Raw genomic sequence first — 16,121 nt, 5'->3', positions numbered from 1 at the left:
ATTACGTAAAGTATCGGCAATACAGGTTGATAGCTTAGAAACATGGGGAAATGCAAGTATTCTTGGTTAAGGTCGTGCCTGGAAATGCTTATGAAGCGAACTGTGTACTGCGACTACGTAAAGGCAGGCCAGCAGCCTGCAATTGCTCATTTCTGCTCCACCATTTCCACCGCTAGCAACGATGTTAATGCTACAATTATCTACAGTTAACTAGCTATATTATTGTCATTTTACCATACTGTTAATTTTGAACAGACATCAGTGTGTTTACTTGGAAAGATTACTGTATATATCCACTTTTGATTTGTATTTCCATCGTCTTTAAATTTCATTTAGAAGTGGTATTAAAAGGTCTTAAAAAGTCTTACATTGAACTTGTTTATACCTGTAGACACCCTGAGTCACTAAGTCCTGTTGGCCTTGGCTTTTTGGGTACAGGGATGATGGTGGAGGACTTGAGACAGGCTGGCACATGCGCTGCACGTCAGACGGTTCACGCCTCCGCATTACTACATTATTGTATGATATTGTACACCTTGTTGGGCATTATCCCTTACATAATGGACACCCCTGCAGCCAATCAGAATTGAGTATTCACCCAGACCATGGTAGACCACTTATTGTCCAAATTAGCACAGCCTTTTTCAAACTCCAGAAATAAATAGGCCTAAGCTATTAGTGTGTATCATTTGCTTCATTGATACATGAAACAAGTACCATTATAGAAGGTCTGTGTACTTTTGCATACATTCCTTTTTCTTTTTTCAACCCATAAATTAAAAACGACAAATTCCTATTTCAACCATGACCAAAAAATAATAAAACGAACGGTTGTTGTATTTTATTTTTTCTGCAGATCAAGTTACAGTCTCAACTTGGTGTCGGGCGAGGTTGTTGAGAATCCAAAAACAAAATCGAGTTTGAGACAGTACTGCAACACATGAAGAAGTCAATAACTTCCAAGTCACAAAAACATTTCCAAATCAAGTTCGTTTCGGGATATCGTTTTTCATTTTCCATTTTTGATTTCTCAATTGAATAATGAAAGAACGAATGATACACTGATTCAAGTAAACTGTCATTAAAAATACATGCACTCTCTATCTTTGTTGTTCGGCCACAGTGTCACCATCACAGCGACCAAAAACATTGCATCTCAACTTTGCAGAGCTATTGTAAGCTGATACTGGGGGAAAGTATTTTTTTTTATACATCTGAAAAACAGTTCAGTGCGTGTTTCAGAGTACTTTCATTTTATACTCAGGAGGCTATCCATTTGGAAGTGGAAGCTTCGCATTCCGGCAGGCATTGTTAAATATGTTGTCTTAAAACAAGCAGAACAATACCAAATATGCCATTAATCTGTAAGACTTGTTTGGGGTGGCTTTACCCCCTGGGATCCTTATTTCTGATGGTATGCAAATGAAACAAGGACACTAGATCACAGACAACAGGTAAATTGTGTTAAAGTGTTGAGTTTCTAGATCTACAGTAGATGTATAGAACCAATATCCAGTACATCTTCCTGTTTCACAGATGGCTGTGCAAAAGGACTGTGCCATTGCAAAATATTTCACAATCAAGAACACAACAGAGATGCCCCTGGGTTTCAGGCTGAGTACCCAGGCTCCTTTCACCGTGCTCCTGGTCAAGTCCCATGCTCAGACAGAGTCCCACTCCAGCACCCAGGACAGGACAGCTAGCATCCCAACAGGGGACGACCAGTTCCTGGTGCTCCAGCCTCAACACAACATGCAGGTCTGATAAATGGAGATAAAATAGTCATTTAATAGGACTTGTAAATGACACATTGAAGTATGTCATACAGTATACTTGGCCAAAACTGTATTTTATCTATGTACTTGGAGGGTGTAAATGTTTGACACATTGTGGCTCAAATTTTGTGAAGTAATCAGGTTAAATTGATAACTTCCTTGAGTGGTGGATGTTGATGATCATGATTATTGATGATGGGCCACCTAATTGAAAGAGATTGTCTTGTGGCACAAGGCGTACAGTATGGTTTTCAGAGGTGTTAGTTAAAATCTTTAAAAAAAAATATGTACATGACTAATTAAAATACTTTCAGTACACAGTATTATTAATAATATGTATTATTATTTGAATACACAACCCTAAACTAAAGCTTAACTTTGGGTCCTATTTGTCAATGTCATTTTGCATAGTTTTCAAATTGTGTACCGAAAAATAATTTACAATGATTCGAAACCAAAACCAAAAAGATAAGCAGGGTAGCACTATCATTGCAAGATCATATGATCTTGCATTGGATTAGCAAGATCATAGCCACGTAAAAATGTATCTAGGAGCAGGGTAGTACATGACCATCATGAACATTGTTTGATTGAAGATTTGGTATTCTTCATTTTGGTATTATTTTTCAAATTTGCATCATACGCTCCATGTATCCACTTGAGATTACCATCTTCTACCATCTATGTTTTTTGGAGTCATATGTTGAGATACAGCAAACATGGATTGCTTTTTAGAGAACCACTTGTAAATACAGTACAGTAAATTGGGTGGAGATCTACTATTTTCAGCATTGGGGAGTATGGCAGACATGTTCTCATAGTTTCAATGGCCTTGCTTACTTTAGTGCCATTAAAAGGTATTTTGGCTCAATATTTCTTCAGATGTTGGTTGGTGATCGTCTGGACATGCATACCAAAGGTGCCTGTACTGCTCAGGGGCTGGTCAGAAGGAGATGTATTACAATTCTAATATGAACGAAAACACTTTTCTGCTAGGACCCCTTATAAATAGCTTAAAATGATATATAAATCAGGCAAGCATCTCATGCATCTTGTGATTCCCATCCGAGTCCTCATAATCAGTCTCTGTCCTCCTCCCATGATTGGCAGGTGAAGGTGGCCTTCCACTGCTCCCTGTCTTTGCTGGCCTATCTGAGACAACCTACAGAGGAAGCCCCTCCTTCTGTGACACTAATGCGCAGTGACAACGGGGAAAGGAAGTTAAGATTCCATCAGAACCTCAAAGTGCATTACCGCAACAATAGCCTGCAGGTGAAAGACCTCTCATTCAATGATACACAGACTACTAAATAAGTAAATCTTGGTAAAACTACAAAGTATACTCTTTAATTTTTGAGTTGTTTATAGTAGTAATAGATTTTAGATCTATAGTTTTAAAACATCAACAAATGATGAAATAGCACTAGCCATTATTGTAACATAGAAATAGACAGATTTGTTTCCAGTTTTTTCACACAATATTTCCCAGTATAAACAATTGAATGCCCTGTTTCGTCCAGAATGTGCCTCTCTGTGCCACCCTGGTTCTGCCCACGGTTCATCTGTCCTGCCCCAGCATTGACTTCGGCACCTGCTACGTGGGGCAGGCCAAACTCAAGGAGGTGTACCTGCATAATCATGGGATTTCCTACAGCTACTGGAGAGCAACAATAGGTTAGAATAAAAGGCAAACTATGTATTCAGACACCCAACAATTTTTTTGTATTACTGAATTGCAAATGAGACATTGAAATGTTGTTCTGTTTGACATTTTATTTTTAAACACTGCAACTCAAAATACATTTTTGAAAGGTGACATTGGTCTCTTGCAGTCGGGGATGGGTTAAAAACGCCTCCTTAAAGTCGGACATTCCTGCTTCTCGTGGTTTGCTGCGTTGACGTCAGTCATGGCCGATCAAGCCCTGTTTGCTTACTTTACTTTATTTATAATTAAACTTAGTCTTTCCGTTAGTGAAGAGGCGGACTAAAACCCTTTCTTCAACACATTTTTAATTCAATTAAACAGTTTGGTCTGGATTTTAGCGTTGGCGAAACTGAAGGTGTCAAAATAATTACAAAACACGCGTCAAAGTTGTCGTGTGTGAGTCTGACCAATCATGAAATAGCTGTGTCGTCATGAGAACCCGTGTAGTTGCTCTTGAGAAAATGCGCTCGGCTACACAGCCGGCAGTTCTCGAATTGATCTCACGGTACTTTGATGGCTACGTCACAGTGACCTAGCCTTGGCACCGTCTCAAGTCGGACAAAAAGTCTAACCAGAATTCATTGTTTCAAGTCAGCCCCCTGCAGCCGGCTGCAGCGCTGCATGAAGTCATTCCATGTCGAACGCACCTTATGTCACTAGGTGCGTTCGACATGGACTGCGGCTGCATGAAACGACCGGTGAGAGTAGCCGCTTGCAGTCGGGGAGGAGTTGAAAACGGCTCTGTGAAGTCGGACATTCCAGCATCTCGTGGTTTGCTGCGTTGACGTCAGTCATGGCCGAACAAGCGCTGTTTGCTTACTTTACTTTATTTATAATTAAACTTAGTCTTTCCGTTAGTGAAGAGGCGGACTAAAACCCTTTCTTCAACACATTTTTAATTCAATTTGATTTGAGCGTTGGCGAAACTGAAGGTGTCAGAATAATTACAAAACACACGTCAAAGTTGTCGTGTGTGAGTCTGGCCAATTATGAAATAGCTGTGTCGTCATTAGAACCCGTGCAGTTGCTCTTGAGAAAATGCGCTCGGCTACACAGCCGGCAGTTCTCGAATCGATCTCACGGTACTTTGATGGCTCTGAGCATTCAACACATCAAGTTGGCTTTAGCCCCGCAACCCCCCGGAAATTGCATAGTCAGCAGATGTCACAAGGGTTCCCTTGCACAAGTCTGTCATTCAGATAAAGGTTATACAGCGTAAATAAGATATGCCTAGCAAAATATGTATCACTTATATATAGTCTATAATTATGTGCAAAATTATGAATTAAGTGCATTAGCTTCACATGGGCGTTGTGTTGTGTTGGCTGGTAAGTGCATTTTTTATGTCATGACATAGCGGGACAATAAATGTATAATTATAATAAGGTAGGCCTGATAAAAGGAGATGACGGCATGGGCGGGGGCTGTTATGATCATTGGATTCACAATAGTGTAACCGATCGTTCTTGAAGACTTATACTTTATAATAATTAGAGACATTTTAGAGAGACAGATTACAGGGCTCCTTGACTGATTCTGCCGGCCACACTTTGTCTCCACTCGCTACGAACACGACTTCCTCCTTCACAATCAAAGTCCCCCTTTTCTAATTCCTGCCTAACATTATAACAGCCCACTCAATAAAATAGCTTACAATAGCATTTCGGAAATATCAACAGGTACAAATGAGTAAATGCAGTCATCCAAGCTCTCAACCTAGAAACACATTTTTCCATAGCATGTGGAAATTCTCCAGACTTTATAGACATATATAGCTGAGTATCATCTGCATAACAGTGAAAATTTACCCCAGAGCTTCTAATTATGTTTCCTAAAGGCAGCATATAGAGAGAAAATAACAGAGGGCCTAGAACTGAACCCTGTGGTACTCCGTATTTTACAGTGGAGCTCCTGGATGAGCAGCCATCATATAGTGGACATATTGTGATCTATCAGATAGATACGATCTAAACCACTGAAGTGACGTACCAGAAATCCCAACATAGTTCTCCATACGTTCCAAGAGAATCTCATGATCCACCGTGTCAAAAGCTGCACTTAGGTCTAAAAGAACCAGGACAGAGATAGAACCCGCGTCAGAGGCTAACAGTAGATCATTGACTACCCTGGCTAATGCAGTTTCAGTGCTGTGGTGGAGACGAAATCCAGACTGGAGAGGTTCATAAAGCTGATTTGAGGAGAGGTGCTCAGTGAGCTGTTGTGCCACAGCCTTCTCCAAAATTTTGGAGAGAAATGGCAAATTTGAAATTGGCCTGTAGTTGCTAAGACAACCTGGATCCAGGTTTGTTTTTTTAAGAAGGGGCTTAATAATAGCTTGTTTGAAATCGATGGGGACTTGGCCAATTACAATAGATTCATTAATAATACTAAGCATGGGTGGTCCAATAATAGGGAGAAGTTCCCTACAGAGTTTAGCAGGGAGGGGATCGAGAAGGCAGCTAGTGGGTTTCGAGGAGTCTATCAGCTCGATGAACGCTTCCATAACCATGAGTTAAATGACTGTTACATTTGATAAGAAGAGCTGGATTCTTACAACGTTAATGCATACGCAGTAAATAGCTTCTTTTAGTTAAGAATCTGCAGTGTCACTTGGCGAGGGGCCCCATTCTCGTCAAGTGACGCAAGATCAGCAGTGTTTGAGGGGCCCCTAAACAATTAAATATATTAGTAAATCATAGTAAATTGACATTTTTAAGTTTACTTCTTGAAGTACTTACATTAATTGAAAGTGCACTTGAAAGTATTGCAAAGTATACTTTGAGGTACTTTAGGAAGTATACTTCATGAAATAAAAGTGCACTACACAGGTTACTTTGGAGTATTCCAAGGTATACTTTGAAGTACTTTAGGAAGTATACTTCATAAACTAAAAGTGCACTACACAGGCTACTTTACAGAATTCAGTTTACTTACATTTACATTTTTCATTTTAGTCATTTAGCAGACGCTCTTATCCAGAGCGACTTACAGTAAGTACAGGGACATTCTCCCCGAAGCAAGTAGGGTGAAGTGCCTTGCCCAAGGACACAACGTCATTTGTCACGGCGGGGAATCGAACTGCCAACCTTCAGATTACTAGCCCAACTCCCTCACCGCTCAGCCACCTGACTACTTAGTATAAAAATAGTATATAAATAAGTACACTGCTAGTATACTTTAAGAACCATGATAATAGTATTCTTTTTTATACTAAGTATACTTACAAAATAAACTTGAAGTATACCTACTTATTGTAAGGGAATGTAGACAAGCTTTGCCCACAATGTCTGTGTCGTCTCTGCCTTTTTATCATTGGTTCCCAATGGGAGTGATAGCAGTGACCTAGTACGTGTGGGGACTTGGTCTTTGATAGCTGCGACATAGCGCTGAAGTTACCTTTGTGAACATAGCTCGTGTGACGTGTAACTCGTCTGCAAAGCTAACAATCACTAACACCACTACATCTTCCTAGGTGGTATGTTGGCTATCACCGGTCTCAAGTCGGCAACTGTAGGCTAAGTGGCCGGCTAGCTAGCTGGAAAAATAATAAAAGGACGACATCAGTGTGGCCATTTCAGCTAGATAGTGTTGTGCTGTATTGGCACAGACGTGAACAGCCAAACCCGTTTTGTCACTGACTGGTCATTAAAACGAGTCTAGTGGTAGTGGTTTGATTTAATATTGAAGAATTACATACATTATAATATCTGGGTTTGGGTATTGTGTACCGTGTTGAATGGGTCTTGGTCTGGACACGTCTTGGTTAGTTGCAACTTGTCATTGCCAATATTGACAACGCGTTGACTTCAATTTGAAGCAGTAGCCTACTGTAAATCCAAAGTTATGGGTAACCCTTAGAAAAAAGAAGTATACTTCAAGTTTATTTTGTAAGTATACATAGTATAAAAAGTATACTATTATCATGTTACTTAAAGTATACTAGCAGTGTACTTATTTATATACTATTTTTGTACTTATTTATATACTATTTGTGTACTAAGTAAACTGAATTGGCCCACTTTTTAGGTCACTTAGTACACTTTAAAGTACACTTTTAGTGTATTTCAAGGTTTACTTTTGAATACTGTAAAGTAGCCTGTTTAGTGCACTTTCAGTTAATCAAGTATACTTCCTAAAGTACTTCAAAGTATATTTTGGAATACTCTAAAGTAGCCTGTGTAGTGCACTTTCAGTTCATCAAGTATACTTCCTAAAATACTTCAAAGTATACTTTGGAATACTCTAAAGTAACCTGTGTAGTGCACTTTCAGTTCATCAAGTATATTTCCTAAAGTACTTCAAAGTATACTTTGGAATACTCTAAAGTAGCCTGTGTAGTGCACTTTCAGTTCATAAAGTATACTTCCCAAAGTACTTAAAAGTACACATTGGAATACTCTAAAGTAACCTGTGTAGTGCACTTTCAGTTCATGAAGTATACTTCCTAAAGAGCCTCAAAGTATACTTTGCAATACTTTTAAGTGCACTTTCAATTAATGTAAGTACTTCAAGAAGTCAACTTAATAAATACAATTTTACTATTCCTTACTAATATATTCTAATGTTTAGGAGCCCCTCAAACGCCTCAGATTATAAGTCACTTAGCGAAAACGGGGGCCCTTGCAAAGTTACACTGCAGTTTCTTAGCTGAAGATACTATTTACTATTACTATTTAAGCGTTGACGTTTGAAGAATCCAGCTCTTCTTATGAAACGTAACAGTAATTTAACTCATGGTTACAATGGTAAACCACCACAACAATGGCCATGCAACAAAACACTACATTCTAAGCAGACACATTTAAAAAACGAAATTCATGAAGTTACATTTGTATTTAGAACAAACGGCAAACTTATCAACAAATTTTAACACTATTTACCGCCTTGCATCATGGGAATTGATCAGCCAATGAGCCACGCTATCTTCATTTTTTCACGTCGTTATTTCGTTCTTCAGTCAGTTTGACAGTATAACCTTCAAATGCATAATGCAACCCTTCTGTCTGCTTCTTTCTCAAGTAGCTTTTTCGTTTTTTCCATTAATACTCCAATTGATAATTATTAGTATAAGATTATAGGGCTTCAGAATGTTTGGCAGTAATTAAGGTTACAGCTTCAGTACCAAAAAAGATTCAATGTGCAATGCATAATAGATTTTCATAGACATGAATAATTAGAATGAGTTGGATCTAAACAATTTAACCTATAATGTACTTTAAAATCATTTTGACTGTTTTTGCTGTATAATAATAGAAAATGTACTTCCTACTCCAGAAGAAATGTATACCATTTTCTGTTTCTAAGCATACTTCTTAAAATTATATCAAAAGTGAACTATTTTCAAAGCATACTTAAAAGTATATCAAAAGTGAACTATTTTTGATATACTTTATATATACTATACCTTTTACTTTACTTTTGAACCACGTCTCATTTTCGAAAATGAGGTATCGTTGTATTCCCAGGATCAAGACGAGTCCAACGTATGACGTTATCGTATGGATTTTTGATTTTCGAAATAGTTTGTTAGTTACAGCCAATCAAATTGATGTGGCCGCCATTTTGAATATAACGTTAACTCGCTAACTCTCCTATAAAGTTTGTCCAATCTTCACCAAGTTTGGCACAGATCATCTTCAGACCAAGCCTCACAAAAGACATCACATGTTTTTTTGATTTTCTAAACCTTTTGACTGGAACAGCCAATCAAAGTCGTCAACCAAGCCATCATAAAAGAAGTGAGGTCATATCAGCACCTCTTTACTGCATTGACACCAAACTTGGTATAAGGACTAGGGACCCTGTTCTAAAGAGGTCCAATAGGTCATGCCATTTCACCTCTAGGTGGCGCTGCAATAAGAACAAATTTGGCACCAATTATCTTCAGATCAAGCTTCACAAACGTTTTCACATGGTTTTTGATTTTCAAAATAGTTTTTCCGGAAAATGATCAAAGTCGGCGATGAAGCCGCCAAAACAGGAAGTGAGATAATATCTCAGGAAATATTTGCTGAATTGACATCAAACTTGGTACAGGTGCTCGGAACCCTGTTCCAAAGAGGTCCACAAAAGGTTGTGTCATCTAACCGCTAGGGGGCGATCCCGTGTCTGACACATGTTAACTTGTGATACCAGCTGAATTGATGCGGCCGCCAATTTTACGTTTTATAAAAAGGATTATCTTCAGAAGACAATCACCTTGACATGTCAAAATAGGACTGAATTACAGCTTTTTAAACTTGGTACAAACCGCTTGCCAGTTGAAAAACTGCTTATATTTTTACACAGTAACTGAACACAGTAATTTCCAGCACTGACAATAATTCACTAGGATAAATTGGTGTCCTGGCAAGGGCAACGTAGCCAAAGCCAACGAGCCTGCCATGTCACTGGTTTTCTGTCTAGCACACAAACTATCAAAATTATTTTAGATTTTAGAAACGGTTTGATTGGTACAGCCAATCAAAATCTGCGGCAAAGCCGGCAAACAGGAAGTTGGGTCGTATCTCAGCAAATCTTTGATGGATTCAAAGCTGCATTTACTCAGAACCCTGTTCTGAGAATGTCTAAAATGTTTTTCGTTCATTTTACCTGCTTTACCGGCTTGGCCACCTCCATTGCTGCTTGAAGCTATATTTTCTAAGTATACTTCTTACAAAAGTGAACTATTTTCAAACATTTACATTTAGTAGACGCTCTTATCCAGAGCGACTTACATTAAGTACAGGGACATTCCCCCAAGGCAAGTAGGGTGAAGTGCCTTGCCCAAGGACACAACGTCATGTGGCATGGCTGGGAATCGAACCAGCGACCTTCTGGTTACTAGCCCGATTCTCTAACCGCTCAGCCACCTGACTCCCAAAGCATACTTAAAAGTATATCAAAAGTGAACTGTTTTCTAAGTATACTCTGTAAAAGTATATCAAAAGTGAACTATTTTCTAAGTGTACTTCTTAAAAGTATATCAAAAGTGTACAATCCATATTTTAGTATACTTATAGTATACTGTAATATACTTCTTTTTTGTAAGGGAATGTCTTGAATGGTGTGGCTTCACTTTAGGTCTCGTCTCACTATGGTAATCCCGGCATGGAATAATGGTGAGGCTAACGTTAGATAGTTATAGGTGCCTTATCGACCTAGCTATTTACATAATGGCAGAGCGACGTAGCGGTCGCAGTGATTGTCTTCTTTGTTAGGCGTAGCAACGGTTGCTAGCTTTGTTAGCTAACATTACCTGGCACTAATCACCCCCCACTACCTGTACATCTTGCACATGAACACAGTGCTCGATAAGTCTGAAACTATTTAAGACTTCAATGTCTATGTTCTGTAGAGCACTTATCTGCCAAGTACTTCTACAAGATCTACAATGTGTGCCAAATTAATATATCCTGAAAAGCCATGCTGATCAATGTGATCTATAAGGCCTGCATGCAGTCTCTGGACACGACTAATGTCTTCCATCATCTACCGAATCTAGGTGTCCCGGTGTCCCTATCTGCCTTCGATCTTGTGCAGCTGCTTTGGTCTGAAGATAACCACGCCCCTCTTGTTTGCATGTGAGACTGGAAACAAGAAACATAAATAAATGTGGTGCTAGGAAATATGTGGCGTATATATGTAAAAGTCTCAAAAAATTAATAAATGTGGCATTAGGAAATAAAAGTCCCATGAAATAAATAAATGTATTTATTTATTGATGTAGGTAAATTGATTCAGCTATATAATTATATGATGCTGTATTTATATATTTATTGCCATCTTTTTTAATTTCAGGGTTTATTTCATAGCCATATTTCTTTATGTATTTATCTATTTATTTACCGATTTATTTATTTGTGACTGACTCTGCATTCCATAGGCTATAAGCCGCTTCGAAATATAAGCCGTAGGAAGAACCACAAGAAAACTGTAAAATCGGGGTACAAGCCGCGGTTTTATTTCCGAAAAATACGGTATACAATACAATATACTAGACCTCTAATACACATAATAACCTATACTAACCTTATAACTAGGGCTGAACAATTTTGGAAAATAAGATAATCGGGATTAATTTGCAATTGCGATTTTATATGCGATTATTATGATGTATATTAGATATTTATGTATTAATATAGATATATACTAGCCTACTGATCTCCAGTCAGCAACATAACACACAAAGTTCAGAAAAACTAAGGAGAACATACCGCCTGTAGCCTACCTCATCGAAAATATATTGGTAAATCAAAGCTAAACTAGAAACATAAGCTTTAGTTGCACTTTCTTAACTAAAGCTAGCTAGCTAGCTATCGTTTCGGAAAAATAACTTGCGCTGTGGAGACAGTCGGAAATATTTAGAACTCACGCATCTAAAGGTTAAATCTTAAAAGAAAAAGAGACACTGTCTGAACATTTATGATCCAGTCAGTAGCCTAACAGAAACAGTATGGCACCATCAGCCATAGTGATCCTACTGTATGTGTATCACCGAGGGGTATCATATATTTCATGATGAACGCTTACTGCTTGAGTAATTTTGTAGTAGGCTACACTGAGTTAGGCTTTGAAACATTTCGATCAGTGATCCTGTCGGGTATTTGGCTTATTTGACACACTGGTGTTCATAATTTTAGCTATGCATCGTACATGGCTTGTGGTGTTTTTTTAGGGCCGAATTAGGTTGGTAGTGTTGCCCCGTGAGGTATCAACTTTAACCAGGCAGGTTTTGCACAATGCTTGACACTGCGCAGCATCTTTTTTTTAAAGGCAAAATTGGCAAAGTGATTGTAGTCTCAGGTTCTGTTGAGCCTGAGGCCATGATCGTACAGGTCAAGGTACAGTGTAGCGTGCAAGTTGATCCTTTGTCTGTAAACTGCGTTACTCACGCGCGTCACGTGATCAAAGTAAAATCGCAGCCTTTGCGATTACAAAATCGCGTTCTGTCTCATTGCGATATTAATCGCAAACGCAATTAATCATTCAGCCCTACTTATAACCTATACTAACCTAAAGACAAGTAGGGTACAATTAATAAAATATTTCTGAAAGTGCAACCAGTGGCTGAAAGTGACAGTGTGTAAAGTGACGAGTGTGAGTGTCGACAGTAGGCTATATCAATGTCCATATCAATGTCTATTCAAAAGCCTGATGGCTCTTGGAAAGAAACTGTAGTACGGTGTTCATTTTAGGACATCCTCAGATCTCAGACTCAATTCTCATTCTCAAACGAAAAGGCGTCAGGACTCAGACCAAAAGTCGTCAGACTCAGGCGAAACGGCTTCAGTCTCAGAAAAACCTTTGTCATTCTCAGACAAAACCCCGTCAACCAAACGGCGTCAGAAAAACCCTTGTCATTCTTAGACAAAACGGCGTCCAACCAAACAGCGTCAAAAAAACCTTTGTCATTCTCAGACAAACGCTGTCAAACCAATCAAGCACATAATGTGACAACAATTCGTCTGAGTTTGAGATCTGAGGATGTCCTAAAATGAACAGTAGGGTGTTCATTTTAGGACATGGTGAAGTTTGTTTGTAGTATCCATGGCAACCGGAACTAGCTTGCAGAAAAAAAATATTTTGTATGATATCAAAAGTAAGTTTTCTTGCTAGTTTTGTTTGAGAATGACAGAGGTTTTTCTGACGCCGTTTGGTTTGACGGCGTTTTGTCTGAGAATGACAAATGTTTTTCTGACGCCCTTTGGTTTGACGGCGTTTTGTCTGAGAATGACAAAGGTTTTTCTGAGACTGAAGCCGTTTCACCTGAGTCTGACGACTTTTGGTCTGAGACCTGACGCCTTTTCATTTGAGAATGAGAATTGAGTCTGAGATCTGAGGATGTCCTAAAATAAACACCGTACTGTAGTCCAGTCTTCATGTGAGAAACCGGATGCTTCTGTATCGCCTGCCAGAAGGTAACAGAGTAAAAAGACTGAAGGATCAGCAGCAGACCATATTTGGGTGTGCTTTGCCTTCGGCAAGGGCACAACCTTTGTTCTCTCACATATATATTATTGGGTGTGCTTTGCCTTCGGCAAGGGCACAACCTTTGTTCTCTCACATATATATTATTATTATTCTTTTTGCCCCCCTAAAACTCAGTCAATATTTGGCCTACATAGACAACGTAGGTGTCAAAAGTTTCGTCTTGGTAGCGATTGAGTTGCTTCTATTTGTTCATGAAAATAATTACATTTCAGCCTAAACCGTACAACGGAACGTTAAATCCAATTCAACCAACACAATCGCTACCAAGACGAACACAGCAGTAGTCTAGTACTGTACCGTAGTAGTACAATTTACCGGGGCAGCTTCTCCCCCCAGGGCTATATCGCATTTTGCGTTGTTACTGACAATGTTCGCTACCAGTGAGCTTTTTATGAATGAGCGATTTTCCACTAAATAAATGTCAAGCTTATTAACGTTTTGGGGGGCATATTCTCAGTTAGCAGATGGTACTGTTTGAATCGCGATTCAATCTTCTACTGCCGGTAACGTTGTAGAATAATCTTCAAAGGGGGTTCTTTATTCATGAATGAATGCAATATGAGTAGGCTAAATGCTTGAAAATATCACGAGAAGGGAAAAACTTAAAAGGACGTTTAAGTCATAGAGATTAGGTCAATTTTTACACCGGTCTGCCAAATTTATTCGTTTTGATTCAACGATGAGGCTGCCTCTTGCAGGGGAAATGAGAAGACATCTATTTCATTCTACACTTCACTCGTATTTTCAGTTGTAAATGAGCAGAAAAAAAAATATGCTTTTAAATCTATGTAATCTTTATAAATAATAAGCATGCATTTTTATATAACATATACAGAAATATCAGTTGTAAAAATGTCATTCAAAAACAGACCCCTGTGCAACCGACACAAGCAAGCACACCCTACAATTTCCCCAGAAATTGTACCCTCTCTAGTTATTATTTTTTTTATTTCTTTTTGCCCCCCTAAAACTCAGTCAATATTTGGCCTACATAGACAACGTAGGTGTCAAAAGTTTCGTCTTGGTAGCGATTGAGTTGCTTCTATTGGAATTTACGTTCCGTTGCATGGTTTAGGCTTAAGTTAAGTTTATGTGGCGAAAAGTGAAGCTGACGGTGGCTAATTTGCTAGCCACAGTCACAGACGTTACTAACGTCACTACGTCACTAACGTCACGAAAACACGCGTGACTACCTTTGGCAGAACATTCGTTTCGCATCTGTTAACTTAGGGGATAGCTAGGCTAACTATAGCTTTACTGCAAGGCAGCTGCAGAAACGCCACAAGAAAAGAGGCCAGGGTGATAACTATTTACTCATTTTACTTTGTGATATGACACACAATTGTGATGTGTAATGTACAATATAAGCTGATATTATTAAGGAAGTACATCTACTTTCGGAAACAGTAGTGTACTATTTCACTGAAGTATTAGCATCATGACATTAGCCTGTGTTGCCCGGGCAACACATACTACAGTGGTCTATGATGTAGCGTTATCTGTTTTCAATCGTTAAAATAAACATTCCTCACTTATACATTTTCGTTGTAGGATTTATTCTGACATTAGTAAACGATTTGTTGGTGAAATTACCATTACCTGTCGTTTCAAACCAGTGTAGCTCACTGCAACGCTGTAGCTTACGCAAGACACACTACAAAAACATCTACACTACACAGCTGTTTAGGAAGTCAAACGGCGACAGAACATGTTCGGCACTCCCCTTACTTAAATCAAAAGTCTATCTAAGTACTAACCTGAACTTCATTGCCACAGCCTAAACGTTGTCAATCTGTTCATGAAAATAATTAATTTCAGTGTAAACCGTACAACGGAACGTTAAATCCAATTCAACCAACGCAATCGCTACCAAGACGAACACAGCAGTAGTCTAGTACCATCTGCTAACTGAAAATATGCCCCCCAAAACGTAAATAAGCTTGACATTTATTTAGTGGAAAATCGCTCATTCATAAAAAGCTCACTGGTAGCGATCATTGTCAGTAACAACGCAAAATGCGATATAGCCCTGTGTGGAGAAGCTGCCCCGGTAAATTGTACAATTTACGATTTTGCGATTTTCCACTAAATAAATGTCAAGCTTATTTACGTTTTGGGGGGCATATTTTCAGTTAGCAGATGGTACTGTTTGAATCGCGATTCCATCTTCTACTACCGGGTAACGTAGTAGAATAATCTTCAAAGGGGGTTCTTTATTAATGAATGAATGCAATGAGTAGGCTAAATGCCTGAAAATATCATGAGAAGGGAAAAACTTAAAATGGCGTTTAAGTCATAGAGATTAGGTAAATTTTTACACCGGTCTGCCAAATTTATTCGTTTTGATTCAACGATGAGGCTGCCTCTTGCAGGGGAAATGAGAAGACATCTATTTCATTCTACACTTCACTCGTATTTTCAGTTGTAAATGAGCAGCAAAAAAAAAATGCTTTTAAATCTATGTAATCTTTATAAATAATAAGTATGCATTTTTATATAAAATATACAGAAATATCAGTTGTAAAAATGTCATTCAAAAACGGACCCCCTGTGCAACCGACACAAGCAAGCACACCCTACAATTTCCCCAGAAATTGTACCCTCTCTAGTATATTATCCACTGCCTATTAAAGGATACACTCCCTGTCTTGTCATTCCGAAAGTTGTTA

General features: G+C 38.6%; 1 protein-coding gene across 1 annotated transcript in view; it reads left to right on the top strand.

Moving 5' to 3' along the window:
- Positions 1-16,121, top strand: part of dlec1 (DLEC1 cilia and flagella associated protein) — a 212,489-nt gene that overhangs the window by 194,257 nt on the left and 2,111 nt on the right. Inside the window, exons 35-37 of the mRNA XM_067252169.1 lie at positions 1,537-1,758; positions 2,886-3,047; positions 3,296-3,449. Of these exons, the coding sequence (XP_067108270.1) occupies positions 1,537-1,758; positions 2,886-3,047; positions 3,296-3,449 (538 nt within the window). The remainder of the gene's footprint in view (positions 1-1,536; positions 1,759-2,885; positions 3,048-3,295; positions 3,450-16,121) is intronic.

This window comes from Osmerus mordax, chromosome 15 (assembly GCF_038355195.1).
Source record: "Osmerus mordax isolate fOsmMor3 chromosome 15, fOsmMor3.pri, whole genome shotgun sequence".
NCBI lineage: Eukaryota > Metazoa > Chordata > Actinopteri > Osmeriformes > Osmeridae > Osmerus > Osmerus mordax.
This window is presented reverse-complemented; position numbering and strand designations above follow the sequence as displayed.